This window comes from Triturus cristatus, chromosome 7 (assembly GCF_964204655.1).
Source record: "Triturus cristatus chromosome 7, aTriCri1.1, whole genome shotgun sequence".
NCBI lineage: Eukaryota > Metazoa > Chordata > Amphibia > Caudata > Salamandridae > Triturus > Triturus cristatus.
In genome coordinates this window covers 1,698,828,140-1,698,850,547 of record NC_140590.1, presented here as the reverse complement: position 1 = coordinate 1,698,850,547, position 22,408 = coordinate 1,698,828,140, and the positions used below count along the sequence as shown (strand labels likewise).

At 45.6% G+C, this 22,408-nt stretch overlaps 1 protein-coding gene across 3 annotated transcripts in view; it reads right to left on the bottom strand.

The window, feature by feature from the left end:
- Positions 1-2,325: 2,325 nt before the first annotated feature.
- Positions 2,326-22,408, bottom strand: part of RIMKLB (ribosomal modification protein rimK like family member B) — a 56,793-nt gene continuing 36,710 nt past the window's right edge. For 2 of the 3 annotated variants that reach the window (XM_085619921.1, XM_085619922.1), the window contains exons 4-6: positions 13,834-13,920; positions 5,218-5,421; positions 2,326-5,008 (exon numbers count right to left, since the gene is read on the bottom strand). In XM_085619921.1, coding sequence (XP_085476047.1) covers positions 4,539-5,008; positions 5,218-5,421; positions 13,834-13,920 — 761 coding nt within the window. In that variant the 3' untranslated portion in view covers positions 2,326-4,538. The remainder of the gene's footprint in view (positions 5,009-5,217; positions 5,422-13,833; positions 13,921-22,408) is intronic. The other variant, XM_085619920.1, reaches the window with a different exon arrangement.

Genomic DNA, 22,408 nt, shown 5'->3' with positions numbered 1-22,408 from the left:
TTTAACTCAGATAATGAACATTCTTTTCAAACTAGTTTAAAAAAAATAAGTCACCCGACGCAGATTTTATGAACATGCCGTTTCGTCTGCTCTTGTGGCGAAATCCTACATTTAAAAGAACTTATCACGTGGTTCACGGTCCTGAAAAGCATTTGAAAGACTTTAATCAAGCATGGGTGAAAAATAAGACAAGTCATACAATACAGCGATATCAATCAGGTGGACATATGGAGCCAGGGTTAACTGCAGACCAGATTCAAGCCATGTTAGGGAGACAGGTTGATCTGCAGCCTTGTTGTAAAAACAGCATGGGAATCCTTTAATAGCAGAATTGGGGGAACGAAGCACAATCAGACCGTACCAAACCTTGGTTCTATTTAATACTAAAAGTGTCCCTTGTTGGTGTCCCCTTTACGTTTCAAAGATCCATGGGTAGGGTGGAAGAGGGTGACTATACTACAAGACAAGGAAGTCAAGAGGGGTTTTCGTAGCAAGAGTCTACTTAAAGGATACCCACAAAGTCTGTTCTGCAGACATAGCAAGATAATGAATCGGAACCAAGAAGGGCCAAAGAGGGTTGGGAGTGCTTACTCAAGAGGAAAAAATAAAATAAAGACAGCAAATGAGACAACAAGTTATCAGTTACAAAAATACCGCGTGATTGGCTAGTGTTCCGCTGCCCCATATCCTCACCCATGGCACCACGCATACAAGTATAGAAAACCTGAAAATAAAAAGCATTAAGAGTGAAAAGCAGTTTCAGACTCGCTTCCCCCCTTCCCACCTCCCACATTCAAGCAAAAACGTACCCTGCATGAAGGTGATACACCAACTGCCCTCTATCACCCAGAACAGCGGCATTGCTCAGACACCACCAGAAATCCTGCTCTATACTAACATTTACAACTGTGTTCTACATCACTGCTGCCCACCCAAGACCACATCTGCCAACCGACAGTGCGAAAGCCACATCTACACAACCAAAAGAACTCCACAACAAAGCTATCCACCTAAAACTAGGTAAAGCATAGGTGCTCAACTAAGTATGGAAACACTTCAGCCAAGTCACCATATGCTGCTGCCCCTCCGGCCCAAGTTCATTACTCAATACCACAGCTGCACCTCCTAGACAGATGTAAGACCATTGCGCTCAACCTAACTGGGAATCACATCTGGTGCCCACTCAAGACTGGCCAGCTACACTACTTCCCACTCAACCCCGGAGACTACTGCACATTTGAGAATGCAAGTCTCGGGTAAGTCACTGCCGACCCACCAAAGACTGGAGTTCCATCTGACTTCTGTTCACTCAACTGTGAAGCCCATCCCACCGAAAAGGAATACTGCACCATAACTGCAGCAGTGACAATGCCATTTCACCACATGCAAGCAAAACTACAATACGGATGTCCAAGTGATCTTACTACACTACTCTCACAAGTCATAACAATGCCACACCAGCTCCTGAGAATGGCCAAAGAGGGCTGTCCTCCAAATGAATAAAAATAAAAATCAGTATTCTTGCATCAAAAGCCCCCCACCCCAAACACTTCGGCAGGACCAACAACCACCCCTCCCACCAAGAGTTCACGCAATGTTCCGATGACCATACTGTCTGTACAAATCAATACCTTAAACGTCACTCAAACAGTCAGCACAAGAAATCTATCACCCAACAAGTGATTTCAAGCCTCGTCCACACCACTTGAATTCTACGACATGACTCAGACAACACTTGCAACAGAACCACAGCAGTGCCTTCCCAAGCTACTCACCCATCCGCCCAAGTATTGTAGAGGTCTGGAAAGTGGAAGTCTCACACCATTCCTGTCTTCTAGAGCGCTTTGCACCTTCATTGACCAAGCCAAGTGGACAGTGCACTGGCCACATACCACAGTCCTGGTCTGAACGATCATACTGCATTCCATGAGGCACGATTCCTCCAATTTAGCGGTCTTGGCTTCCCCTCTACCATTTGCAGGGATCCAAGCCGGCTGCCGCAGATTCACAAAAGTGTAGGCAGACCCTTCCATGGCTACTCTCAATAAAGGCGCATCTGCATATCTAGCAGGAGGGCCCTTCTGCAATTTATCTCCAGATTGCCAAGGACGAGCTCACCCACTGAAGGCAAATCTGCTCAGTTTACAAACGACTGCACTACGAACCATTATCCTGCTAGCTCCTGGGAAGGACTAACAGCCTATTCATGGACCAGCCTTGAACCCAAGAGGGAGCAAAGTCAAGCAACCCCACCCCCCACCCAACCATACTATTCAGCGGGCAACCCACATTTACGCTGCTCACTGGCAACAATCAAACCTTCTGTTTATCTTCAATTTCATTTAATTTTACCGAAAAAAAAATTCAATGGTTTCTTCCTTTATTACATTCCGTTTTTAAATTAAAAAAAAAAAAATCAGGAAACTGTACAGCAGGATTTATGTTCGGACCTTTGCCGGTTTCTACAAGTGTTCCATGTGCCGCTTGAAGTCTGACGCTCCTGTAGTGTCCATTGGGATTCTCCTTTCAATAAAAAAGGTCCAGTGAAGGATGTGCACAGCACAGGGTGTGGTATGGCAGCAGCGATGGTTCAGTCCAAGGAGGGAAGGAGCCGCACTTTATGCTCCTCTGCTTTGAGTCCAAAGTCTGCAGCACCCGAGTCACCTGTGGGCGGAGGTAGAGCAGCACCCCCAACCCTCTTTCACAGAAACCCCCTCCTCCATCCCCCACGTTGGGCATGGTATCACCCACACTTCTCCATCCATGGCATTTCAAAGAGCTTCGTTATTTCATCACTAGGGTAGGGGAAATGGGCAAGCAATGGGGAGATGAAGGGGATAGAGTTGGAGATCTCGCAGAAGAAGGCGCAAGAGAATGGCATAATCAGCACTGACTAAAAGAATTTGTAAGCTTTTCGCTCTGCACCCCTGGAAACAAACAGCATTAAGTTGAGAGTAATAGCCGCTTTGGAAATGGCTCAAACCAACGTGAAGGAAAGACAGCATCAGGCTGCCAGGGTTACAGCCATGCACAGGAGCAAGGGATGAGATCCTGCGCTAAACTCCACCCATTGTAACAGCTCTTTCCGTAGCGTTGGTAGCTGAAGCTGTGTGATCAGGGCAGGAAATGAAGGCCATCAGCTAAAGAGTTGGCCAATAGGCACAAAAAGGGCTCTCAGAGTGACCAAGATGCCCAATGTTTTTAAAACTCTAAACCAAGAGAAACTGCATTTTCTCAAGTGAACTGAAAGCGGCTATATTACCTTACCCATCTGTTTTGGACAAGCCACCACTGGTGCTTCAATACACCACACCCCCTTCACTACTTCCACCAGCCCAGTTAAAAAAAAAAGGTATGTTACAAAACAGGTTCTCAGCTTGGTAAAATGGTAGTGTGTTTGCAGACAGGGGGCACCTTCAAAGTTGCAAGCATTGGAGTTGAATCTGGGCTAGCAAGTATTAAAAAACAAGGCATTTATTTATATAAAGAAAACAAGACTGAGCTTAAAAAAATTAGACTAAACACTAACATTAAGAAGCAATGCACAGCCAACCTAAGAATTTCTGCCTGCTTCACATTTTAAACACTATTTTACAACCAAGCACACAACGCAGTTTAGCAGGCCTGCAAAATGTAGAGGTGAGAAGTCATTACAGAAACCTGTCAATTCTGGTGGTGAAGTTCCTTCAGCCATTATCATTCTTTACTCTATCATCAGCTGTATAAAAGTCACCCAATCATCTGTAAGGACTGAACAAATCTAAAAATGGCTGAACGCACTTGCCGGAGGGCTGAAACACATTATTTTCAGGCCTACTACTGCTCGTCTGCAAAGTGCTACTACCCAAAAACGAGGATTCCCCTCAATAAAGCAGTGCGGCCATAATCGTAAGGTGGTGGCAACACCAATTAATTTGGTTAAACTAATGCCATGGAGTGCTTTTGGCACAGACCAGAAATAGCAGGTTCCTTCAGCTAAAGTAACTGCTCTCCCAGTTTACCCTGCCTTTAAATGGCGATAAATAGGATTTGCATAATCCCAGTGTATCTACCCGCCCACACTTACGCCACATGACATGGCATAAGAGCCAACTAATGGATCGTCTTTTTTACTGGGTTGTGATGGCTCTGCTAAGAGCAAACTAAGAAGAAAAACCAGGCAGACTCCTCCAGACAGGACAGATGCAGCAGCTCACGAGCCTGTTTCGCAGAAGCAGGGCAAGACGTTTTTTGGCAATGTCCAATCTTAATTATTAAAAATAAACCATATTACACACATGTACATATATATATATTTATAGTGAGCCCCGCCCCTTGGCGCTGTAGCAACAGCCAACAGGCCCAAGAGTGCGGTAAATAAATACTGAAAAAAGGAAACTTGGAGCTTCGGACGCATTTCTTTGAGGCCAATGACTAAGCAGGCTACTAGGAGTTAAGGAGGTGCCGCTTCCAACCCGGGTAAATAAAATGCACTCGCCTGACAAACTGCGTTGCGGCTTGGTCAAAGAAGGAGCGGGTGAGTGCACCCAGCCCTAGGTTCACTCCACCAGGAGCTTGATTTCAGTGGCCAGCAACTGATTCATGTTGAACAGCCCCCCGGAGAGCTTGGAGAGGGGGTCTCGTTCTACTGTCTCCGGGTCACTGTCAACAGAGCTGGAGCTAGCACTCATATTGTCGACAGCGTCAGGAGCAGCACCCGCTGAGGGGCAGAGTTCAGGCTCGCTGGTCTCACTGGTGCTGGACACCACCGAGAGGAGGGACATCCGCCGCGTCAGCCTGCCAGGCAGCAGGGAGATGGCGTAGTCTGCTACTACGCCTGCCACGTCAAGATTACAGGCCTTGTCAAAGGCAATGAAACCTACATTTGCATTGGCCTCGCAGACGCAGAAGGAGCCGTCCTCCTTCATGAGCAGATCCACGCCGCAGACGTCCATGCCCAAGATGTTGGAGACCTGGATCGCCAGGTGCTTGCCCTGCTCGCTCAACGAGCACATCAGTCCAACGCCACCTGGAGAAAGGGAAAAAGACAGGTGTTGCCAACAGTGCCACCGATCTGAAGGGAGGAAAGCAATGCCCTCAGTGGAGGTAAACCCGGAATATGAAGCACAGTGCCTTCTGATAAGGATTTAAAAAAACACCACAATTTAATCACAAAGCATACGAGCGGGCACAAGCCTGCTGTCCTTCCCACGAGCTCACATGGAGGAACAGACGTACCTAGTGAGCAGTTGCTCTGCATGCGGCCGTCCGTCGAGCAGCGAAGCATGGTTCCAATGACGCGACCGCCAATCACAATCACTCGCACATCTCGCCCATGAGACTCCTTCACGTATTTCTGGAACAGGTATGGGGCTTCATGTCGAATTAGGTGCGACAGATCGGCTAAATGGTGCTTGTCCCGGGCAAGAAACACTGCTTTACCTGCAAGGGGGGGGAAGGGATGGACGCCTGGCATTAAGAAATGCGCTTCACTTGTAATAAGGTCCATCTGGACACAGAAAACAGTGATGTATATGAATCAAGGTCAAGACTCGAGAGAGTTCAGAACCAACAATAGAACAGTCATGTGAAACAATAAAAAGGACCACAATTTAACATAACACGTCGGTGGCTGTATTTCCAGCCACTAACAGACTAACGTCTGTAACACATTCACTCATGTAGAATGCAGGAGGGTACGTTAACCTTGAATGCCTCCCTGTAGTTCGATTTAACTAATGTTCATGCCCTCATCTAGTCATACAGAAATTATTTAGTTGGAAAAAGACTAACTAACCTTCACTGTAGAGACCACCACATCTGCTTAAATTTTACCACGTCCTTTTAAAAAAAATATATAGACAAAATGGGAGAGGAAAGTGTAAGGAATTTCATTTTTGTATTTTCACATTCAGGTTCTGACTGATACTCCTAGTGTTTCAACTTTGGAGTGCACTCAGGCCTGCTAACCAGACAGCGGTGCCAGTGCCCCGACCTCACAACATGCACGTTACATTGGCTATACCAGGTTGGCATAGGCTAGCTTACCTGCAAGTCCCTAGTATATGGTACCGGTACCGAAGGTCTGAGAGTTTGAGTCACCCAGGGACTGCAGCACTGGGTGTGCCACCCTAGGCATGACCAAGGAAAAATACAAGTCTCCAAATCCTCCATTGCAGACTGGAATAGCAGTTTCAAACTACTAGCCCAACTGCTGTGAAGGGTTTTGGGAAACAGGATATAATGGCGCTCAGGCAGGTGAACGGTAGAGTATAGTAGGAAAATTGAACAATGGCTTCACGGTGCAAACAGGTCAGGGGAAGACCCAAAACCCCTGTGTAAGGTGTGGGCAAAAACCCATGCCAAATTAGTTTAAAGACACGTTTATGATAAATAAGACATTCACAGTATAGTAAAATGGTTCAACACTTGTTGTTCTGTGAATGATGTTTTTAATTCAAGATGAGTTCATCAATACAAAGAGTGCCAGCCGACACGTGTTTCGTCATCAGGTATAACCTGTGACTCTTCAGGGCTGATATAAGCGAGTGAGTGATGAAAATCGAAATAACGGTGAAACTTCAAAAATTATCCGAGGTGGAGAAGCGGGTGTTTGGAATACAAGTAGAGTACATCGGGTCCCACGAGCGGGTTAGACCGTATTCCAATGAAGCCTGGGGTGGGGTGGGGGTAAAGAGCAGGAATGTCTCGCTGCCGGCAATACGGGCTTTATAAAGCGTGCTCTAGGTACTGCATACAATGAACAAAACAGTGCATTGTGGTCTGTTTGGCCATATGACTGCATGGACAGGTGGCTAGTCTCACACCAACCAACCTGTTTAGGATAGGCCACTAAAAAGTGCAATGTGCCAAGTCTTAATTTAGTCATCAGAAATCACGAATGTACGTGCAGAGTAAAAGACAGGTAAATTGCTGATTTAGCATCCCACCATCCAACATTCCCAGATCCTGGTTAGACCTACTTATTTCAATATGATATGCATTTTTAATAACCATTTTCCAGTTCTGAATAATTTCTGGGTTATAATATTCTTCTAGTCCAATCTTACGGAAGGTGTTCTTGACATGATAGCCAAGGGAGTGACATTGCATTGTCCATGTTCATACAATCCCCAAGTATACTCCTAGAGAATATTAGGTCTTCTGAGGACCAGATTTTCCCCCATAGCATGAGTGGGCCAATATTTATCCTGTCTTTCACATATTGACAAAATAATGTTGGTGAGCTACTAGGAATCAATCTTTTAAAAAATGTATCCTCTAAAATCTGAATCTGGTAGCTCTTATGATAACCCCATACTCCAGCCCCGAAGGTAGCTACAGATCAACATTTTGATTTTCTTGAAGTTCTCGGCTACCGGCTTGTGTCCCAATTTGCAGGCAAAATGGAAAAGCCCTTCTATTAGTCTACTAGTCTGTTGGGCCCATACCATAACAAGGTCATCCCGGTTTAATTTATTGCTAAAAACATTACCTAAGTAAGTAAAACTGGGCACCTTCTCGATAATTTCTTGGTTTTAATTCTTTGGGCCGCAGACCATGACAAATGATTTGCTAAAATTTACTTTGCGGTCCAGGGCTAACAAAATCAGTGAAGGCGGTCAGAGCTTTTTGTAGGCTATTGGCTGTCAAGGTCACTAAGACTATCATCGGCATATGATAGCAAGGGGACCGTTTTGCCATTTATTTTTGGAAAGTCCATTTGCTGTTTAATCAGGAATGCCTCTAAACCATTTGTATATATAAGAAATAGAAAGAGGGGCCAGGATACAACCCTGGTAAACCCCCTCCGTGGAGAAAATCAGCCTGGTCTTCTCTCCTCCTGGTCCAAAACGAACTGCTACAGAAGTAGACTCATGCAACCTACGTAGGAGGGTGATTAGGGGTTCTTCAAAACCCATTTCCCCCATCAACAACCATAGCTTTCCCCTACTAACAGTGTCAAAAGCACTGGACAAGTCCATGAAGGCCAGGTGAATCGAATCATACAAAAGTGAAATAAAAGTCAATAAACCTCCCTTGGCCCTCCCTGCTGGTGATGGATTTGCGTGTTGATTTAGCTAGGATATCCATCAATAGTGATATTTACCCACCTCCAGGTTTCTTGGAGACCGATAAAGGTTTTCATGTATTGCAACGAGACCTCAACTGTTAGTTTTGAGGAGATGCCTGTATCGAAATAAGATACAACTGCAACAGGTATAGGTAGGAGGTGGGTGGGCGCATAGGATTCTACAGCTCTACATGCCAAGAACAGATGCATATTGGCAAGTAGCATTTTCCGTTCGAGACATACGAGTTGTAGACCATATGCTTTTGCATAGACTACAGCAGTTATCTCCCTAAGCGGTGGTTAACCTGTAGCTGTTGCAGTAGTCTGAAATAGTGCCCATAAAACTGCTTGGCCCACTTTAGCTCGTTGTGTTGCTAACACATCCACTAAGTAATGTTTTATGAATGTATGTGTGAAGAGTAGACCATGTTGCAGCTTTGCATACGTCTATGGGTATATTCCCTAGGAATGCCATTGAAGCCCCCATCTTGCGTGTAGTGTGTGCTCTAGGGGGAACTGGTAATGTTTTTAGCCTTTGCATAGCATATTTGGACACACTTAACAATCCACCTAGCAATACCCGATTTTGATACGGCATTGCCCTTGTGTGGTGGAGCAAAGGCTACAAAAAGTGCATTGGTGTTACGGAAAGGTTTTGTCCCTTCAATGTAATACAGCAGTGCTTGTTTGATATCTAGTGTGTGTGTATAGAACGTTCTGCCACTGAATCTGGTTGAGGGAAGAAAACGGGTAACTCAATTGATGTGAAAGGTAGAAATTACTTTAGGAAGGAATTAAGGTTAGCTCGAAAAACCACTTCGTTTTGGTGCATTTGCAAAAAAGGTTCTTCTATGGTTAATGCCTGGATCTCACTGACTCTTCTGAGTGATGTGATAGCAACTAGAAAAGCCACTTTCCATGTAAGAAATTGGAGTTCACATCTGTGCAATGGTTCAAAAGGTGGACCCATTAGTCTTGTGAGAATATTGAGATTCCACACTGGGGCAGGTGGACGTCTTGGTGGATTAACTTTGAGTCCCTCCATAAATGCCATAAAGACAGGTTCGAGAAAAAAAAAAAAGACAGATGCTGCCGATTTGGGAGGTATGCAGCTATTGCAGCAAGATGTAAGCGGATAGATGTGTATGCTAGGTTGGAACGTTGTAGATGTACCAAATAGCATTTAATGTTTTGTACCGAAGCATCAAGCGGGTTGATGTGATTGTTACAGTAAATCAAAAACTGCTTTCACTTGGCTGCATAGCAGGCTCTTGTGGTAGGACGCCTAGCTCCCTTGATGTTCATACAGTCTGGCGGGAGATTTAGAAAGACAAACTCTAGGACTTCAGGTGCCAGACCGCTAGATTGAGCTAGCTGGGATCTGGGTGTCTATCTCGCCATGGCTCTGGGTGAGGAGACTGGGTGAAAGACGTAGCTTTTGATGAGGAACTACTGAGTGTTCCAATAGGGTTGTGAACCATGGTTGGCATGCCCATGTGGGAGCAACCAGCATTAGTGTAAGGGATGTTTGCTGGAGTTTCCGAACCCCTAATGAAATGAGGGGGAGAGGCGGAAAAGCGTAAGCAAATATCCCTGACCAATTAATCCATAGTGCATTGCCTTTGGACAATGGGTGTGGATACCTGAACGCGAAGTTTAGGCATTTTGCGTATAGATGCGTGGCGAACAAGTCTGTTTGGGAAGCCCCACATTTGGAAGAATAGGAGGGGGACTTGAGGATGTAGTTCCCATTCGTGGATCTGTTGAGTCTGTCGACTTCACAGATCAGCCATCTGATTGTCCACTCCTGGGAGGTGTTCCGCCAGGAGATTGATTGTGACAATGGCCCATCTCCAGATTTCATGTGCTAGCTGGGACAGTTGGGAGTGTGTACCCCGTTTTTTAATATAGTACATGGCTGTCATGTTGTCTGTACGAATTAGCACGGTTTTGTGTACTAATAACTTGAAACGCTTTGAGCCCCAGAAAATCGCTAGGAGCTCTAGGTGATTGATGTGAAGCAGTTTATGTTGGGGGCTCCACATGCCTGTGTGTGGCTTTGGAGATGTGCTCCCCAACCTGTTAGTGATGGGTCTGTCAGCATTGTGTGGAATCGGGTCGCTGAAGGGCCGCCCCTTTAACAGGTTGTGTGTTCGACCACTGCAGAGAGCGACGGGTGCAGCCATCTACCAACACTAGATCTGATAACCGACCCAGAGTCTGGTTCCACCAACGTTCTAAGCATTCTTGGAGAAGACGCATCTGAAGTCTTGTGTAGGAAATTATGAGAATGCAAGACTCCATCATTCCTAGTAGTTGCATGAACACTCGAGCTGGTAGGGAGTGTTGAGGCTGAAACAGAGTACATTCTGAAACGTTCAGAGTCTGGCTGGAGTCTGGTATGCTACAGCTTTGTGTGTGGCTATGGGATTTGGCCTGGTTTATTATGAACCCTAGTTGGTGAAGGAGTTGCAGTTTTTTCTGTGTGTCGCAGGCAACTGTTGTGTGAACTGGCCTTTATAAAAGCCAGTTGTCCAAGTAGGGAAAGATGTGAACCTGTGACTACTGCCAAGCATTTTGTGAAAACCCTGGGAGCAGTTGTGCCTCCGAAGGGTAGGACCTCGAATTGATAATATTGTCCTGCTACCACAAACCGGAGGTATTGGCGGTGGGCAAGATGTATTGGTATATGGAAGTAAGAGGCCTTTAGATCCACAGTGGATAGAAAGTAGTCATGTTGAAGGAGAGGAAGCACTTGCTGCTGGAGTGTCACCATGTGAAAATGGTCTGACTGAATGTATAGATTGAGTTCTCTAAGGTCCAATATGGGCCTGAGTGCCATCGTTTGAGAATCAGGAAGTATAGGGAGTACACTCCTGTTCCTTGATATTGTAAAGGGACTGGTTCCATTGCACCTTTTGGCAATAATGAAAGAATTTCTTGCTTTAGAAGCACAAGATGTTCATGTGACACGAGGTGTAACCTTGCAGGAATATTGGGTGAAGTGCTTGTAGGTTCCAAGCAATAACCAGATTGGATAATTTGTAGGATGTAATAGTGTTCCACATCTTCGGATGAGGAACCCAAGAATAATCAGCTGCATCAGTGTGAAAATCTCTAATTTGAGACCTTTTTAGAGATGGAAAAAGGCAATTTTACACAATGGGGAGGTGGGAGGGCAGTAAGGAATCTGCAGTTTGAGTATCCACCAGAAAGAGCACTTAGTAACATGTTATTCAGATGAAGATCTCACCTTTAGTAAAGATACCAAAACATTATCTCCCAAATGAGGTGGGTATGTGGAATGTCAGATTAAAAAGCCCTGCAGGAAGGAACGGGCAAAGTGTCCTTGCCGAAGGACCGGTCTGTCAAGGCAGTAGTGATCCGTGAACGACTGCACTGATGCCCAGGTTCAACACCAGACAGAAACCAAAGAACAGACACTGAGTGCCAACACAGCGAAAGCAACCTTGGCCCTAGCCTAGTCCATCTGCACACTGCTCCTTGACCAAAGTGTAGCAGATTTGAATGCACAGGACTATCTGCCTTCACAGAGGTCCTTTTCTGCACTGTACTTCGTTGCCTTTGTTGGACCCCAAAAAATCTGCAAAAAGCAGAGAGTCCACCCGATTGTCTTGATGCAATCTATGTAAAAACCCAAGGATCTCTTGGGCCAACAAATAACCTTTAATGGTGCCTACTGAAAGTCCTTGCTGGGCCAGAGGTCAAACAAGACACACAGTTCGATCTTCAGAACTAAAGTGAGACAGTGGCAAAAAGGCATACAAAAGTCCTGCATTCCACTATCCAGATTAAGTGTAAGAGATCCTTATTGGAAACTCCAGTGCACAAATGTTTTGACAGTGAATTCCTAGCAGTGGTGAAAAGATCCAGTTAGGATACTACTGGAAGATGCTCTGTGCCACCTTGGGATGTAACAACCATTTGGGATCTGCCAGGTGCTACCAAGTGTGTTAGTCTGCCCTAGCATTCAAAGATCCCGCTAGGTGGTTGATGGCCAGCGGAATACCACAACGCTCCAGACACAAAGTGCCTCTTGGCACAGGACCCAGGAATACACCCAGTCTGCTTGAGGGAGGGTGTGTGTCATAGGGAATGAATTTAGGTTCACCTTGCTGGTGGAAGCCTGAACCACCAGGCTTTCTGGTTTACAGTGCTGCACAAGAAGTCAGGGTTCTCTGGTGATGGCCTGTTGCACCTGGTAGCTAGGAACAAATCTTGGGTCCGACTGTCCAAAAAGTGTCAGTAAGTGCTTCATTAAATGGTCGTAAAGGCTCAGAGGAAGCCTACCAAGGTAGCAAACTTCTGTTAACATGTTGTCATGAACTACCATAGAGGATAGCTACAAGTCTAGCACCTCTACTGCACCGCTTATCACGAGAGCCAAGGAAGCACTCTTCCATCAATAGTCCAGGGGAGAACACAATCCAGGGTCCAGGCAAGTGTCCAAATCTACTGGCCGCCTCTAAATCGATGTAGAGACGTCAAACGGTGGACAAGAAATAATCCTAATCTTCACGGTCATCTCAAAAAGCTGGTTGACCAAGTCGCAAACAAAGTGTTGGTGGGACTTAACTGGGACCAGGTGCATCAACTTCAGAACGCGACCTTTGTCAGTGTCAAGGCAAATTTGGGTTCAACTATAGGGAGGTCTTGCAGCAGAATCTGGAACGACATCTACAAAGGGACCGATATGGGTATTGGCGCCACACTGAAGTCTGCTAAAACAGAGGCACCCAAGAGTGGTTCAGAAGGTGCAGACTCCACCGAGTGCTGACCCAAAGGAGGTAACCCAAATCTAGGCTTTACAGTATCCTTGGGGCCTGGAAACACACTAGTGTAGAGTCAGAAGAGTGCCAAAGATTCACAATAGGGCCTCTTTAAAGGCCTAAATCCGTTACAACATTGCCTATGTAAATTGGGTGTATCAAAACCAGATGCGTAGTCTGCTCCTCGGGGGACCGGAAGAGAAAGCGAGGCATCAGACGTCCTTGCAACTTCTTTGGCTGAGTGGAAGGACTAAGAACAAATCTTGCTTGGCCTCCACTAAGCCTCCCTAAAGACTTTGGCAGCAGCGATTATCTGTTGTGGGAAAGGGTCTGCAGTTTTAACTACGAGCAGGAATGGGTGCCCTCTTTTGGTGTACTTTATCATGCTGCTTTCCTGGACACAAGCCTCAGTCACACCAAGAAACCAAACACCAGAGGCCTACCTCGTGGAGGTCAACTGTTAGACACTTGCTTGTGAGAATCCCTACAAGGTGTAAAGTCTGTAGTTTTAAGCAGGATATAGTTTCCATGCACAACAGAAAAAATATAATGGAGATACTCATTGGAGGAGGAAAAAATGTACAAAGTTGCTAAAAGTAAGTAACAGACGTAGAGGTGAAGAGTGGCACATATAGGCACTCCATATTCACTTCCAGGGTGGAACAAAGTCAACAGTGTCACAGCACCACCTAAAATAATGCAGCAACATTGCTGTTCAATCTTCTAGTTGCAATCTAGAGCCATGGGCTATTCTAAATGTGAGGAATCGGATTAGAAGTAGCTATCTGAACTGTACTTGCAGTATCCAGTTTACCCCACAATGCTGAAGCACAATGAAATGTTGACCACGGAGGAATAGCATTAGTAGGCACCCTCTATACAGTCACTGCTACACATTACATATGTTACTCCCAGAAAGAAGAGCCTGTGGCCAAGAATCTGCTTTTAACCGATTGACCCTTCAATTAACTACACTTCAGCTATTCATACCTCTATGCCCTCGTGTGTTCTTCACAACCAATGGAAACTCCAACACCTCAGCCTCGTCAATCATCTTGGCAAAGTTCTCATGGCCACCTATACAAGAGAAAACAGATATACTTCACTTATCATAATTCCCCATTATAAGAATCCGATTACTAATAAATCCAGTTTCTCACATCGATAAGGGAGTAACATTTTTAAGCCATTACAATAGTCACGCTGTGTACAGTGAATCGTTTAGCTATGGGCATTCTGATAAACACTGTACTATGCTACATCTAAATGTCCGCCCCCCCCCCCCCCACCCCCCTTCACCCGCCTAAATCACCCTAAAAACTGGAGTCAAATTGTATTGCTTTTCATACATAAAATTAGCACTGTGAAGCACAACAGAGTCTTTTAGGAATCAATTGTCTCCTAAACAGTGACCTCTTCATTGTAGCTTGCTCCCTAGGTAAAACAGGTCTCTCGCAGTGAAACTGGTTTAGGGTTCACAGTTGAATTGGGCAAGAAACCGCAGGAATACCCCTAGAGAAGGATGTATTACCTGGTCCCATATTGTTTCAAAGCCTTTGTAACTAACTGCCAAAACAAGTCGCACCAATGCTAGTATGTTCCAATATATGGAATACCAGAATTCCAATATGCAGCTAGCGTGCCTTTGCTGCTCCAAGCAGTTTGACATTAGCCAAGCTGATAGTTTGGTACTATAACTAGTACACATTATCTTAAAACAAAGGCTGGAGTGGATGGTATTGGATTTCCCAATATTGTTTACATTGCAAGGATTTCATTCCGATATGGTTTGCCTGAGGATAATCCAACAAACCTTTAAAATCCACAAGTAACTCTCAGCCTCTCCAATGTAGTGCAACTTTGTGGGCTAAACGTGTCAAAATTCGAGGGGCATGGATCACTTTCACAATACTTCATAGTGTGCTTCTGTATCTGCTGTCGTGGCATGAGTCTTGCCGCAGAGCTTCCACTAGCAGCTTCCTTCTTCAAATCCCAACACATTATTCCAATGAGCCTTCTATTGACAGCAGGATTGTGGCAATTAATTTACTACCAGGAAGTTATTCAACCCCATGTGTTTCAGATTTCACATTTTTTAAATTAACATTTTGATGAACGACCCAATGCATGATTTGCATGTAGCATATTCAGTTTCAGCTTGGGAGACACTCCGCCCGAGCTTCAAAGAGAACGCCTTGCCCTTGGAAAAGGTTTTAGAGCCAGGCAACTGCACTGTTTCCATTTATCAAATGGAAATGTTTCTAGTGCAGAAGAAAGAAAACAAGTTACTTACCTGTAAGTACAGTTATCCAGTATTGGTGTCTGTCAGATTCACATGCCTGAATCATTCCCCGTCGCCGTGGCGGGAATCGCACAGTAAATACAAAAGTAGTGCCAAATAATAATAGTAGTAGGCCCCAAAGAAAAGGCCTGAGGCCTAGATCTTGATAGCCCATCTACATCATTATGCCAAAAGAACTGAAGAATTGGTCCCAACCAATCAGCACCCTCTAGAACACTCAGCAGAGCCAGTTCTCCTCAGATTTTCCTTCGCACAAGTGGGAAGTACGGGTCCCAAAACAGAGAATTGACTCTACGGTGAGGAGGGTGGGTGCATGTGAATCTATGAAAGACACCAATACTGGGTACTGTAGTTATAGATAAGTAACTTGTTTTCTTATCCAGTATTGGGTATCTTTCATAGAATCACATCCCTGAATCAGAGTAGCAAGCAGTATACCAAGTATAGTCGTTTGCTAATGGTGGGAGACTAGTGCTGATAAACTCCCAATTGCATCCACAACTTAACAAAAAGGTATAATAAACCCAACTTTAGAATTCAAAACCATGTAACACAGGGTAATTAAACATGCACCGTAATAACACTGTCAGACATGCCATAATTGCAGGAATTGTCAGTGTCATGAATAATGAAAGCCATAGATCGCATTTAAAAGACAGAAAAGGTACCTGAAACGGACCTAAAAGAAAAAGATGGCGTAGGACCGCTTGTCCAACTGCTGCATCGTCCTGATGTGTTGATTGAAAGCAGTAATGTCTCGTGAATGTGTGGACATTCTTCCATGTCGCAATACAACAGATATTTTCTAGAGTCACCCCAGCAAACAACGCTGTAGACGCTGCCACCGTTCTTGTGGAGTGGGCCTTGACTTTCCTTAGCAATGGCCTGTTAGCCTTGTCATGGCAGAAATGGATTGTAGATGCTATCCATCTGGCAATTGTGGCTTTTGTGACTGCAGTTCCCAAAGTATTTTGGCCGTAAGCCACGAACAACTGGTCGGATTTTCTAATGCTCTGCTATTTGAAGGTAGAATGTTAAACATCTTTTAATATTAAGAGAATGTAAGGCTCTTTCCGCTTGGAAAGAAAGCTCTCAATTTTACAGGTTCATTGAGGTGAAACTGACAGTTCTGTAGGTATGAATGTAGGATTAGTCCAGAGGGTCACGTAGTCCAGAGTGAAATGTAGAAATGGTTCCTTTATAGTGAAGGCCTGAATTTCACTCACTCTTCTAGCGAATGTCAGAGCCAGAAGTAAGGCAACTTTCCAAGTGAGGACTGAGTTCGGCCTTGTGGATCGGCTCGAATGGGTGTTTCATTAGTTGCATTAGGACAGTGTTTTAAGTTCCCACTCCGGTGGGGGAGGCCTTACCGGAGGAAACGCTCGGAAAAGTCCTTTCATGAATTGTTTGATCAAAGAAGATGAACATAAGGAAGGAAGTTGAGCACCCTTTCTGAATCTGGAAAGTGCGGCTACATGGACTTTGAGGAAAAAGTGAGCCCAGACCTTACCAGATATAGCAAATAAGGAAGGATCTGTTCCGCTGGATCTTTCACCGGGTGAACATTGTTAGCCTCACACCAACAGCAAAAACGCTTCCATTCTTAATTGTGTTGTGAGCTCGCGATTTTGTCAATATGTCACGACAGTACTGAGGGCTGTTAAGGTCCTTGAATTCTAAGAAATCAGGAGCCATGCGTGTAAATTTAGAGACCGAGGGTCCGGGTGAAGCACCTGACCTTTGTTCCTCAACATAGTGGGTGTCAGAAGACGCATCGGCTGGTCCTGGGATAATAACAGAAGGTCTTGGAACCAGTACTGGCATGGCCACCGGGGTGCCATCAAGATGAGACGGCAGCCCTCCAATTTCATCTTGCGTATTACCCTCGGGATTAGAGTTATTGGGGGAAAAGCGCAAGCACAAATCTGACCATCGCATGGACAGGGCATTCCCCCTTGATCCCTGTAGAGGGTGTCTGCTGGCGTAATATCGGCATTTTTTGTTGTCCTCCGTTGTGAACAAATCCAGTGCCAGCTTGACCCAAGTTCGGAACACCCTGTTCACTTGATTGTGCTCTAGCTCTCACTCATGGCAGTCCGAATGAGAACTGCTGAGCGTGTCCGCCAGGGTATTGGAGACCCCGGACATGTTCTGCTGTGAGGGTTATGTTGTGGAGTGTGACCCATTCCCACAACTCTTGAGCCTCTCTTGACAAAGTTGCCAATCTTGTACCTCCTTACTTGTTTACGTAAAACATGCTGGTGGTATTGTCGGTCCGAACCAGTACTGATGAGCCTGCAATCCTTGGAAGGAAAGCTTGCAGGGACAGGAAAATTGCTCGCAATTCCAGGCTGTTGATATGTTGTTTCTTGTACTCTGGAGACCACCTCCCCATCCTTCCATGGAGGCATCTGTTAAGAACAAAATCTGGAATATCCAGTATGAAAGGGAGTCCTGTTAAGTTGGCCATCTATGATCACCAAAGCAGAGCGTTCATGCGTGGTGTGACTGAGGATGTCGAAGGAACCCATGGCCTGATGCCAGTGAAGGTGTAACTCCTCCTGTAGAGGAGTCATTCGGAGTCTTGCCAAAGGGATGAGATTTATTGCAGAAGAGCACATACCCAGGAGTGAAGCAAATATACGGACAGAAACAATATTATCAAGAGGACATTGTCGCCCCGCATCAGAGTTTACCATAGACCACCTCGCCAGAGTGAGATGTGCCATCTGCCTTCAACTCTAATACAAGACCAGCAAGCCATGCTAGTAGATTAGACCGCGTTTTCCCCCACAGCAAGTCGTTCCACCTCCACATGTGGCGGTTCCGGATCCTTTGCCTTCAACCTAACGCTCCTGTTCCAACGCCTCAGCTTCCAGACCCTCCTCAAGACCCTCATCATGGTCAGGACACTTCCTCCGAAGAGGAAGTTGAAGAGGGTGAACTACCAGAGACCATTCATGCAGATCCTTGGGATTCTTATATTATCCCTATGCCTTCATCACCGACTCCTCTACCATCTGATTCGCCCCCAGAGGATATAGGGGGATTTCATAATCTAATGCAGCGAGCTGCTGCTAGATTTCAATTGCCTGTCACGGTTGAAGAAACTGAATGCTTCCTACATGATTAAGGAGGAATCCAGAGATTACGAGGGCTGTCCCGATAATTGATTACATCTGGAACGAAGTGATCAAAATGTTAGACTCCTGCATCTGTGCCAGCAGTGCTTCCACGGATAGATAAGAAATACCGTGCTCCGGCCAATAGTCAATCCTGTCTTATCGGCCATCCATGACCAGATTCGGTCATTTCCCAGGCTGCCCAAAAAAGATCTAAGAATCCGGCAACACCCATTACTACACCACCGGACAAGAAAGGGCGTAGTCTTGACTTGATCGGCAAGTTTTCTACAATGGCAGCTGCCTCCATCAGAGCAGCTAACTCCCTAGCAATAATAGGGCTTTATGACCGCCAAATGTGGTCTGATATGGCTGGACTTATTGAGCTCATTCCTGGAGACAGGAAGCAAGGAAGATTCTATTAGAGCGCGCGGCATCTGAAACCATAGACGTCAATACAAATTTTCTCCAGCTGGCTGGTGCGGCAGTACTCAGACGCCAGGGTTGGCTTAAGGCCACCACTTTCAGACCTGAAGTCCAGACAAATATTGGACATTGCCTATGATGGCGAATCGTTGTTTGGAAAACACATCGATGAAGCCCTCCAGGCAATAAAAACTGATACGGCAAGATCATTGGGTTCATTGCAGTACAAACGCGGAACCTTCAGAGGAGCGAAGGAGCGTGGGTTTTCCTCTAGAGGAGGATACCAATACCAGCCCCAATATAGACAAAATTACCAATCTTCATACAGGCAATCCAACATGTCTGGTTTCTCTCGTCAGGACGGTCAAACAATCTCAAAATCAAGGACGAGACGCCAACAGAAAGCAGTGATCTCTGCAGGGCGCCTACCACACTTATTCCCCTTCCCGTGGGCGTGAGAATTTCGGCATTTGTGGACAAGTGGCAAGAAATTAGCTCAGATCAGTGGGTTCTAGGCCTGGTGAACAACGGTCATACCCTTAAATTTGTCACCAAGCCACCCATCACTCCGCCCAAAGGACCCCTCCCCCTCGTCTTCACTTATTATTCAAATAAGCTTTAACGGTGCTCCTCAACAATGCAATAGAGAAGGTTCCATCATATCAGAAACTGACTGGTTTCTATTCCGTTTTTTTTTCCTGATCAAAAAGAAATCAGGGGAATGGCGACTGATTCTAGACCATCGCAACCTGAACAGATTCCTCAAACAAGGATTTCGCATGGTCACACTTTCAGAGATTCTAGGTTGTCTCAACGAGGGAGATTTTATGGCTTCTCTGGATATGGAAGACGCTTACTTCCACATCCCAAACATCGCAAATATCTTCGCTTCACTGTGGCTGGCGCCCATTATCAGTTCAAAGTGCTCCCGTTTGGACTAAAATCAGCTCCATGGATCTTCACAAGGTGCCTAGCTCCTGTAGCAGCGGCGTTAAGATCCTGGGGAATCCAAGTATTCCCATAATTGAACGATTGGTTAATCAAAGGTCCTTCGGAACGAGCAGTCAAGATTGCCATTACAACGTCTCTTCATCTTTTCAACTCTTAGGGGCTAACTGTGAACAGAAGCAAATCGGTTACGCCCGATGCAGGTCCTTCCATTTCTTGGAGCTCTGCTGGATACAGTCCAGTGCAAGGCATTCTTATCTCACGAACGACAGGTTCGTCTTCAAAAGCTGGCAATTCTGATTTCCAGAAAAGTCAGTTCTTGGTAATTCTCTTCATCTTGACATTTGATGTGTAGCTCCGAAGGATGATAAGCTATCCCAAGTGGTCCTTCCTCTTCGTCCTCGTAATCATACTCTTCCTGCACATATGCTACCAGGAGATGTGAGGGAGTAAGCGGTGAAATATTGCTATATTCATGTCTTTGAAATGTTTTGAGCAGAAAACTCCTAGATGAAACTGGTGTTGAATGAGTAGGAGCAATAGTCAATGCAGGTGCTGCAGGGGGAACAGGTAAGCCCCCAGTCGACGGGGCAGTCGCCAGCTGCGTCTTAGTCGACGATACTACTAGACAGTGGAGGCTTAGTCGATGGTAACATAGATGTGGACTTGGACGCCGACATAGTCGACGAGGTCTTAGTCGGTAATTCTTCGACGACTGTTTTCTTTGACGGGATAGTAATCCTAGTCGACAGTATAGGAGAGGTGATAGACGTCGAGAGTCTCCGTCGACGAAGGAGCAGAAGTAGTGACAGAAATAGTTGGAGGGAGAGCCAGAGATTTTGTTAGGCTGTTACTCAGTTTTTGTAGACGTCTTCTTAGTCCTTGAGAGCAGAGTCCTGAGGAGACTACTTCTGGCCCTTCTCAGAGGACTCCTCTGGGTCAGCGCAGAGTGGGAAGATTTATGGTGTTTTTTTCCCCCCCTCGCTTGAAGAGCTGGCCTGAGATCTCTCTCTCTTGCTGTAAGTTGAGGCTCCATCACCCTCTTCAGCCGAAGAGGATTTAAGCCATAACAGCACTCTCGCCTCCCTATCCCTAAGAGTCTTAGTAGGGAAGGTACGGCAAATTTTGCAATCTTTCGCCTCATGTTTAGGGTAGAGGCAGTAGATGTAACCCTTAGGCTGGTCATAAACATGGACTCTTCTTGGCGCAGGTTCTGCAGGGCTTGAACAAGGCTTGTCAGACATCACGGAATAAAGAAGAAAAACTGAGTGCCACTCTTGGGAGACTCCCTTCCACACGACATGCAGTGAAAATCTGAGGAGAACTGGCTCTGCTGAGAGATAGCGGATTGGTTGGGACCAATTTTTTTGGTTCTTTTGGCATCATGATGTAGATAGGCTGCTAAGATTTAGGCCTTTTCTTTGAGACGTACTACTACTATTTGGCACTACTTTTGTATTTACCATGGGACTCCCGCCTCGGCGACTGGGAATGATTCAGGCATGTGAATCTATGAAAGATACCCCAATACTGTATAAGTACTGTGATGAATGATGAAGGGTTCAGTTGTAGCATTGCCACACATTGTTACTGTTATTTATGTGGGTATACTTTTGTAGGTATTCAGAGGTCAGACTTGTGTCCACACCAAAGCACATACATCCCACTACTGCTCTCTGGCCAGTTTTCCAGTTTCTCACTGTCCACTCAGCATAAACTGAGCTGTGAAGCTCGGTAATACATCAAAGTTTGGGGGACCAGGCCTCTTGCTGTTCTAGGGGTTCTTGCTTCCCTGAAGGATTCCCTCATCTCCTTGCCCTGACCGTTTACAAAGGTCAGAGAACCTTGGACAAAATAGCATTGGAAGAACTTTTGGTAATATATTAGTTTCTATAGCACTGATTCCTTCTAGCCAGGCTAGACTGATAGGTGACCTATTGCGGTAGTTATTACGTACTATGTGTAAGCGCAGATAAAAAATGCATTTGTGGAGCTCTTCAGGGTTCAGAGATCCAGGTATGTATTTCAGCTTTGCAAAGTTTACAAGCTATAGGATTGATTATGCTACTTACCAGTATGCATCTGTTCTTGGCATGTAGGGCTGCTGACATTCATATCTGTGCATAGATCGCCGCCTAGTGTTGGGTCCGGATGTTTGCACGTTGTTGTCCTGGAAGAGTCTTCGAAGTATCCTGAGATAGGTGACTCCTCCCCTGGACTACAGTGCGCATGGGCATCCTCTCCATCCTAAGATTGTTTTTCGCCATTGTGGCAGTGATGGAGTAGATACAGAAAGTGATGACCATGCTATACAGTAATTCTGAGAGCTGCAGCTGCTACAGGCGCCGGGGAGGAGGGTGGGCGATATGAATGTCAGCAGCCCTACATGCCAAGAACAGATGCATACTGGTAAGTAGCATATTCAGTTCGAGGCATGTGGGCTGCTGAATTCATATCTGTGCATAGAATACATAGCAGTACCTCCGATTAGCGGCGGCTACCAGTGCCAGCTGAAGCGGTCTGAAAAAGAGTTTTGAGTACAGCCTGTCCTACAGCTGCCTGCTGTTTTGAGTGTACATCTACACAGTAGTGTTTGGTAAATGTATGTATAGTGGACCATGTGGCTGCTCTACATATTTCCTGTAAAGGAATGTTTCCCAGGAAAGCCATGGACGCCCCTAACTTACGTGTTGAGTGGGCTCGTGGGGGAATCGTTAATGTGCGTTTAGCCTTTTGATAGCAAATTTGAATACATTTAACGATCCAT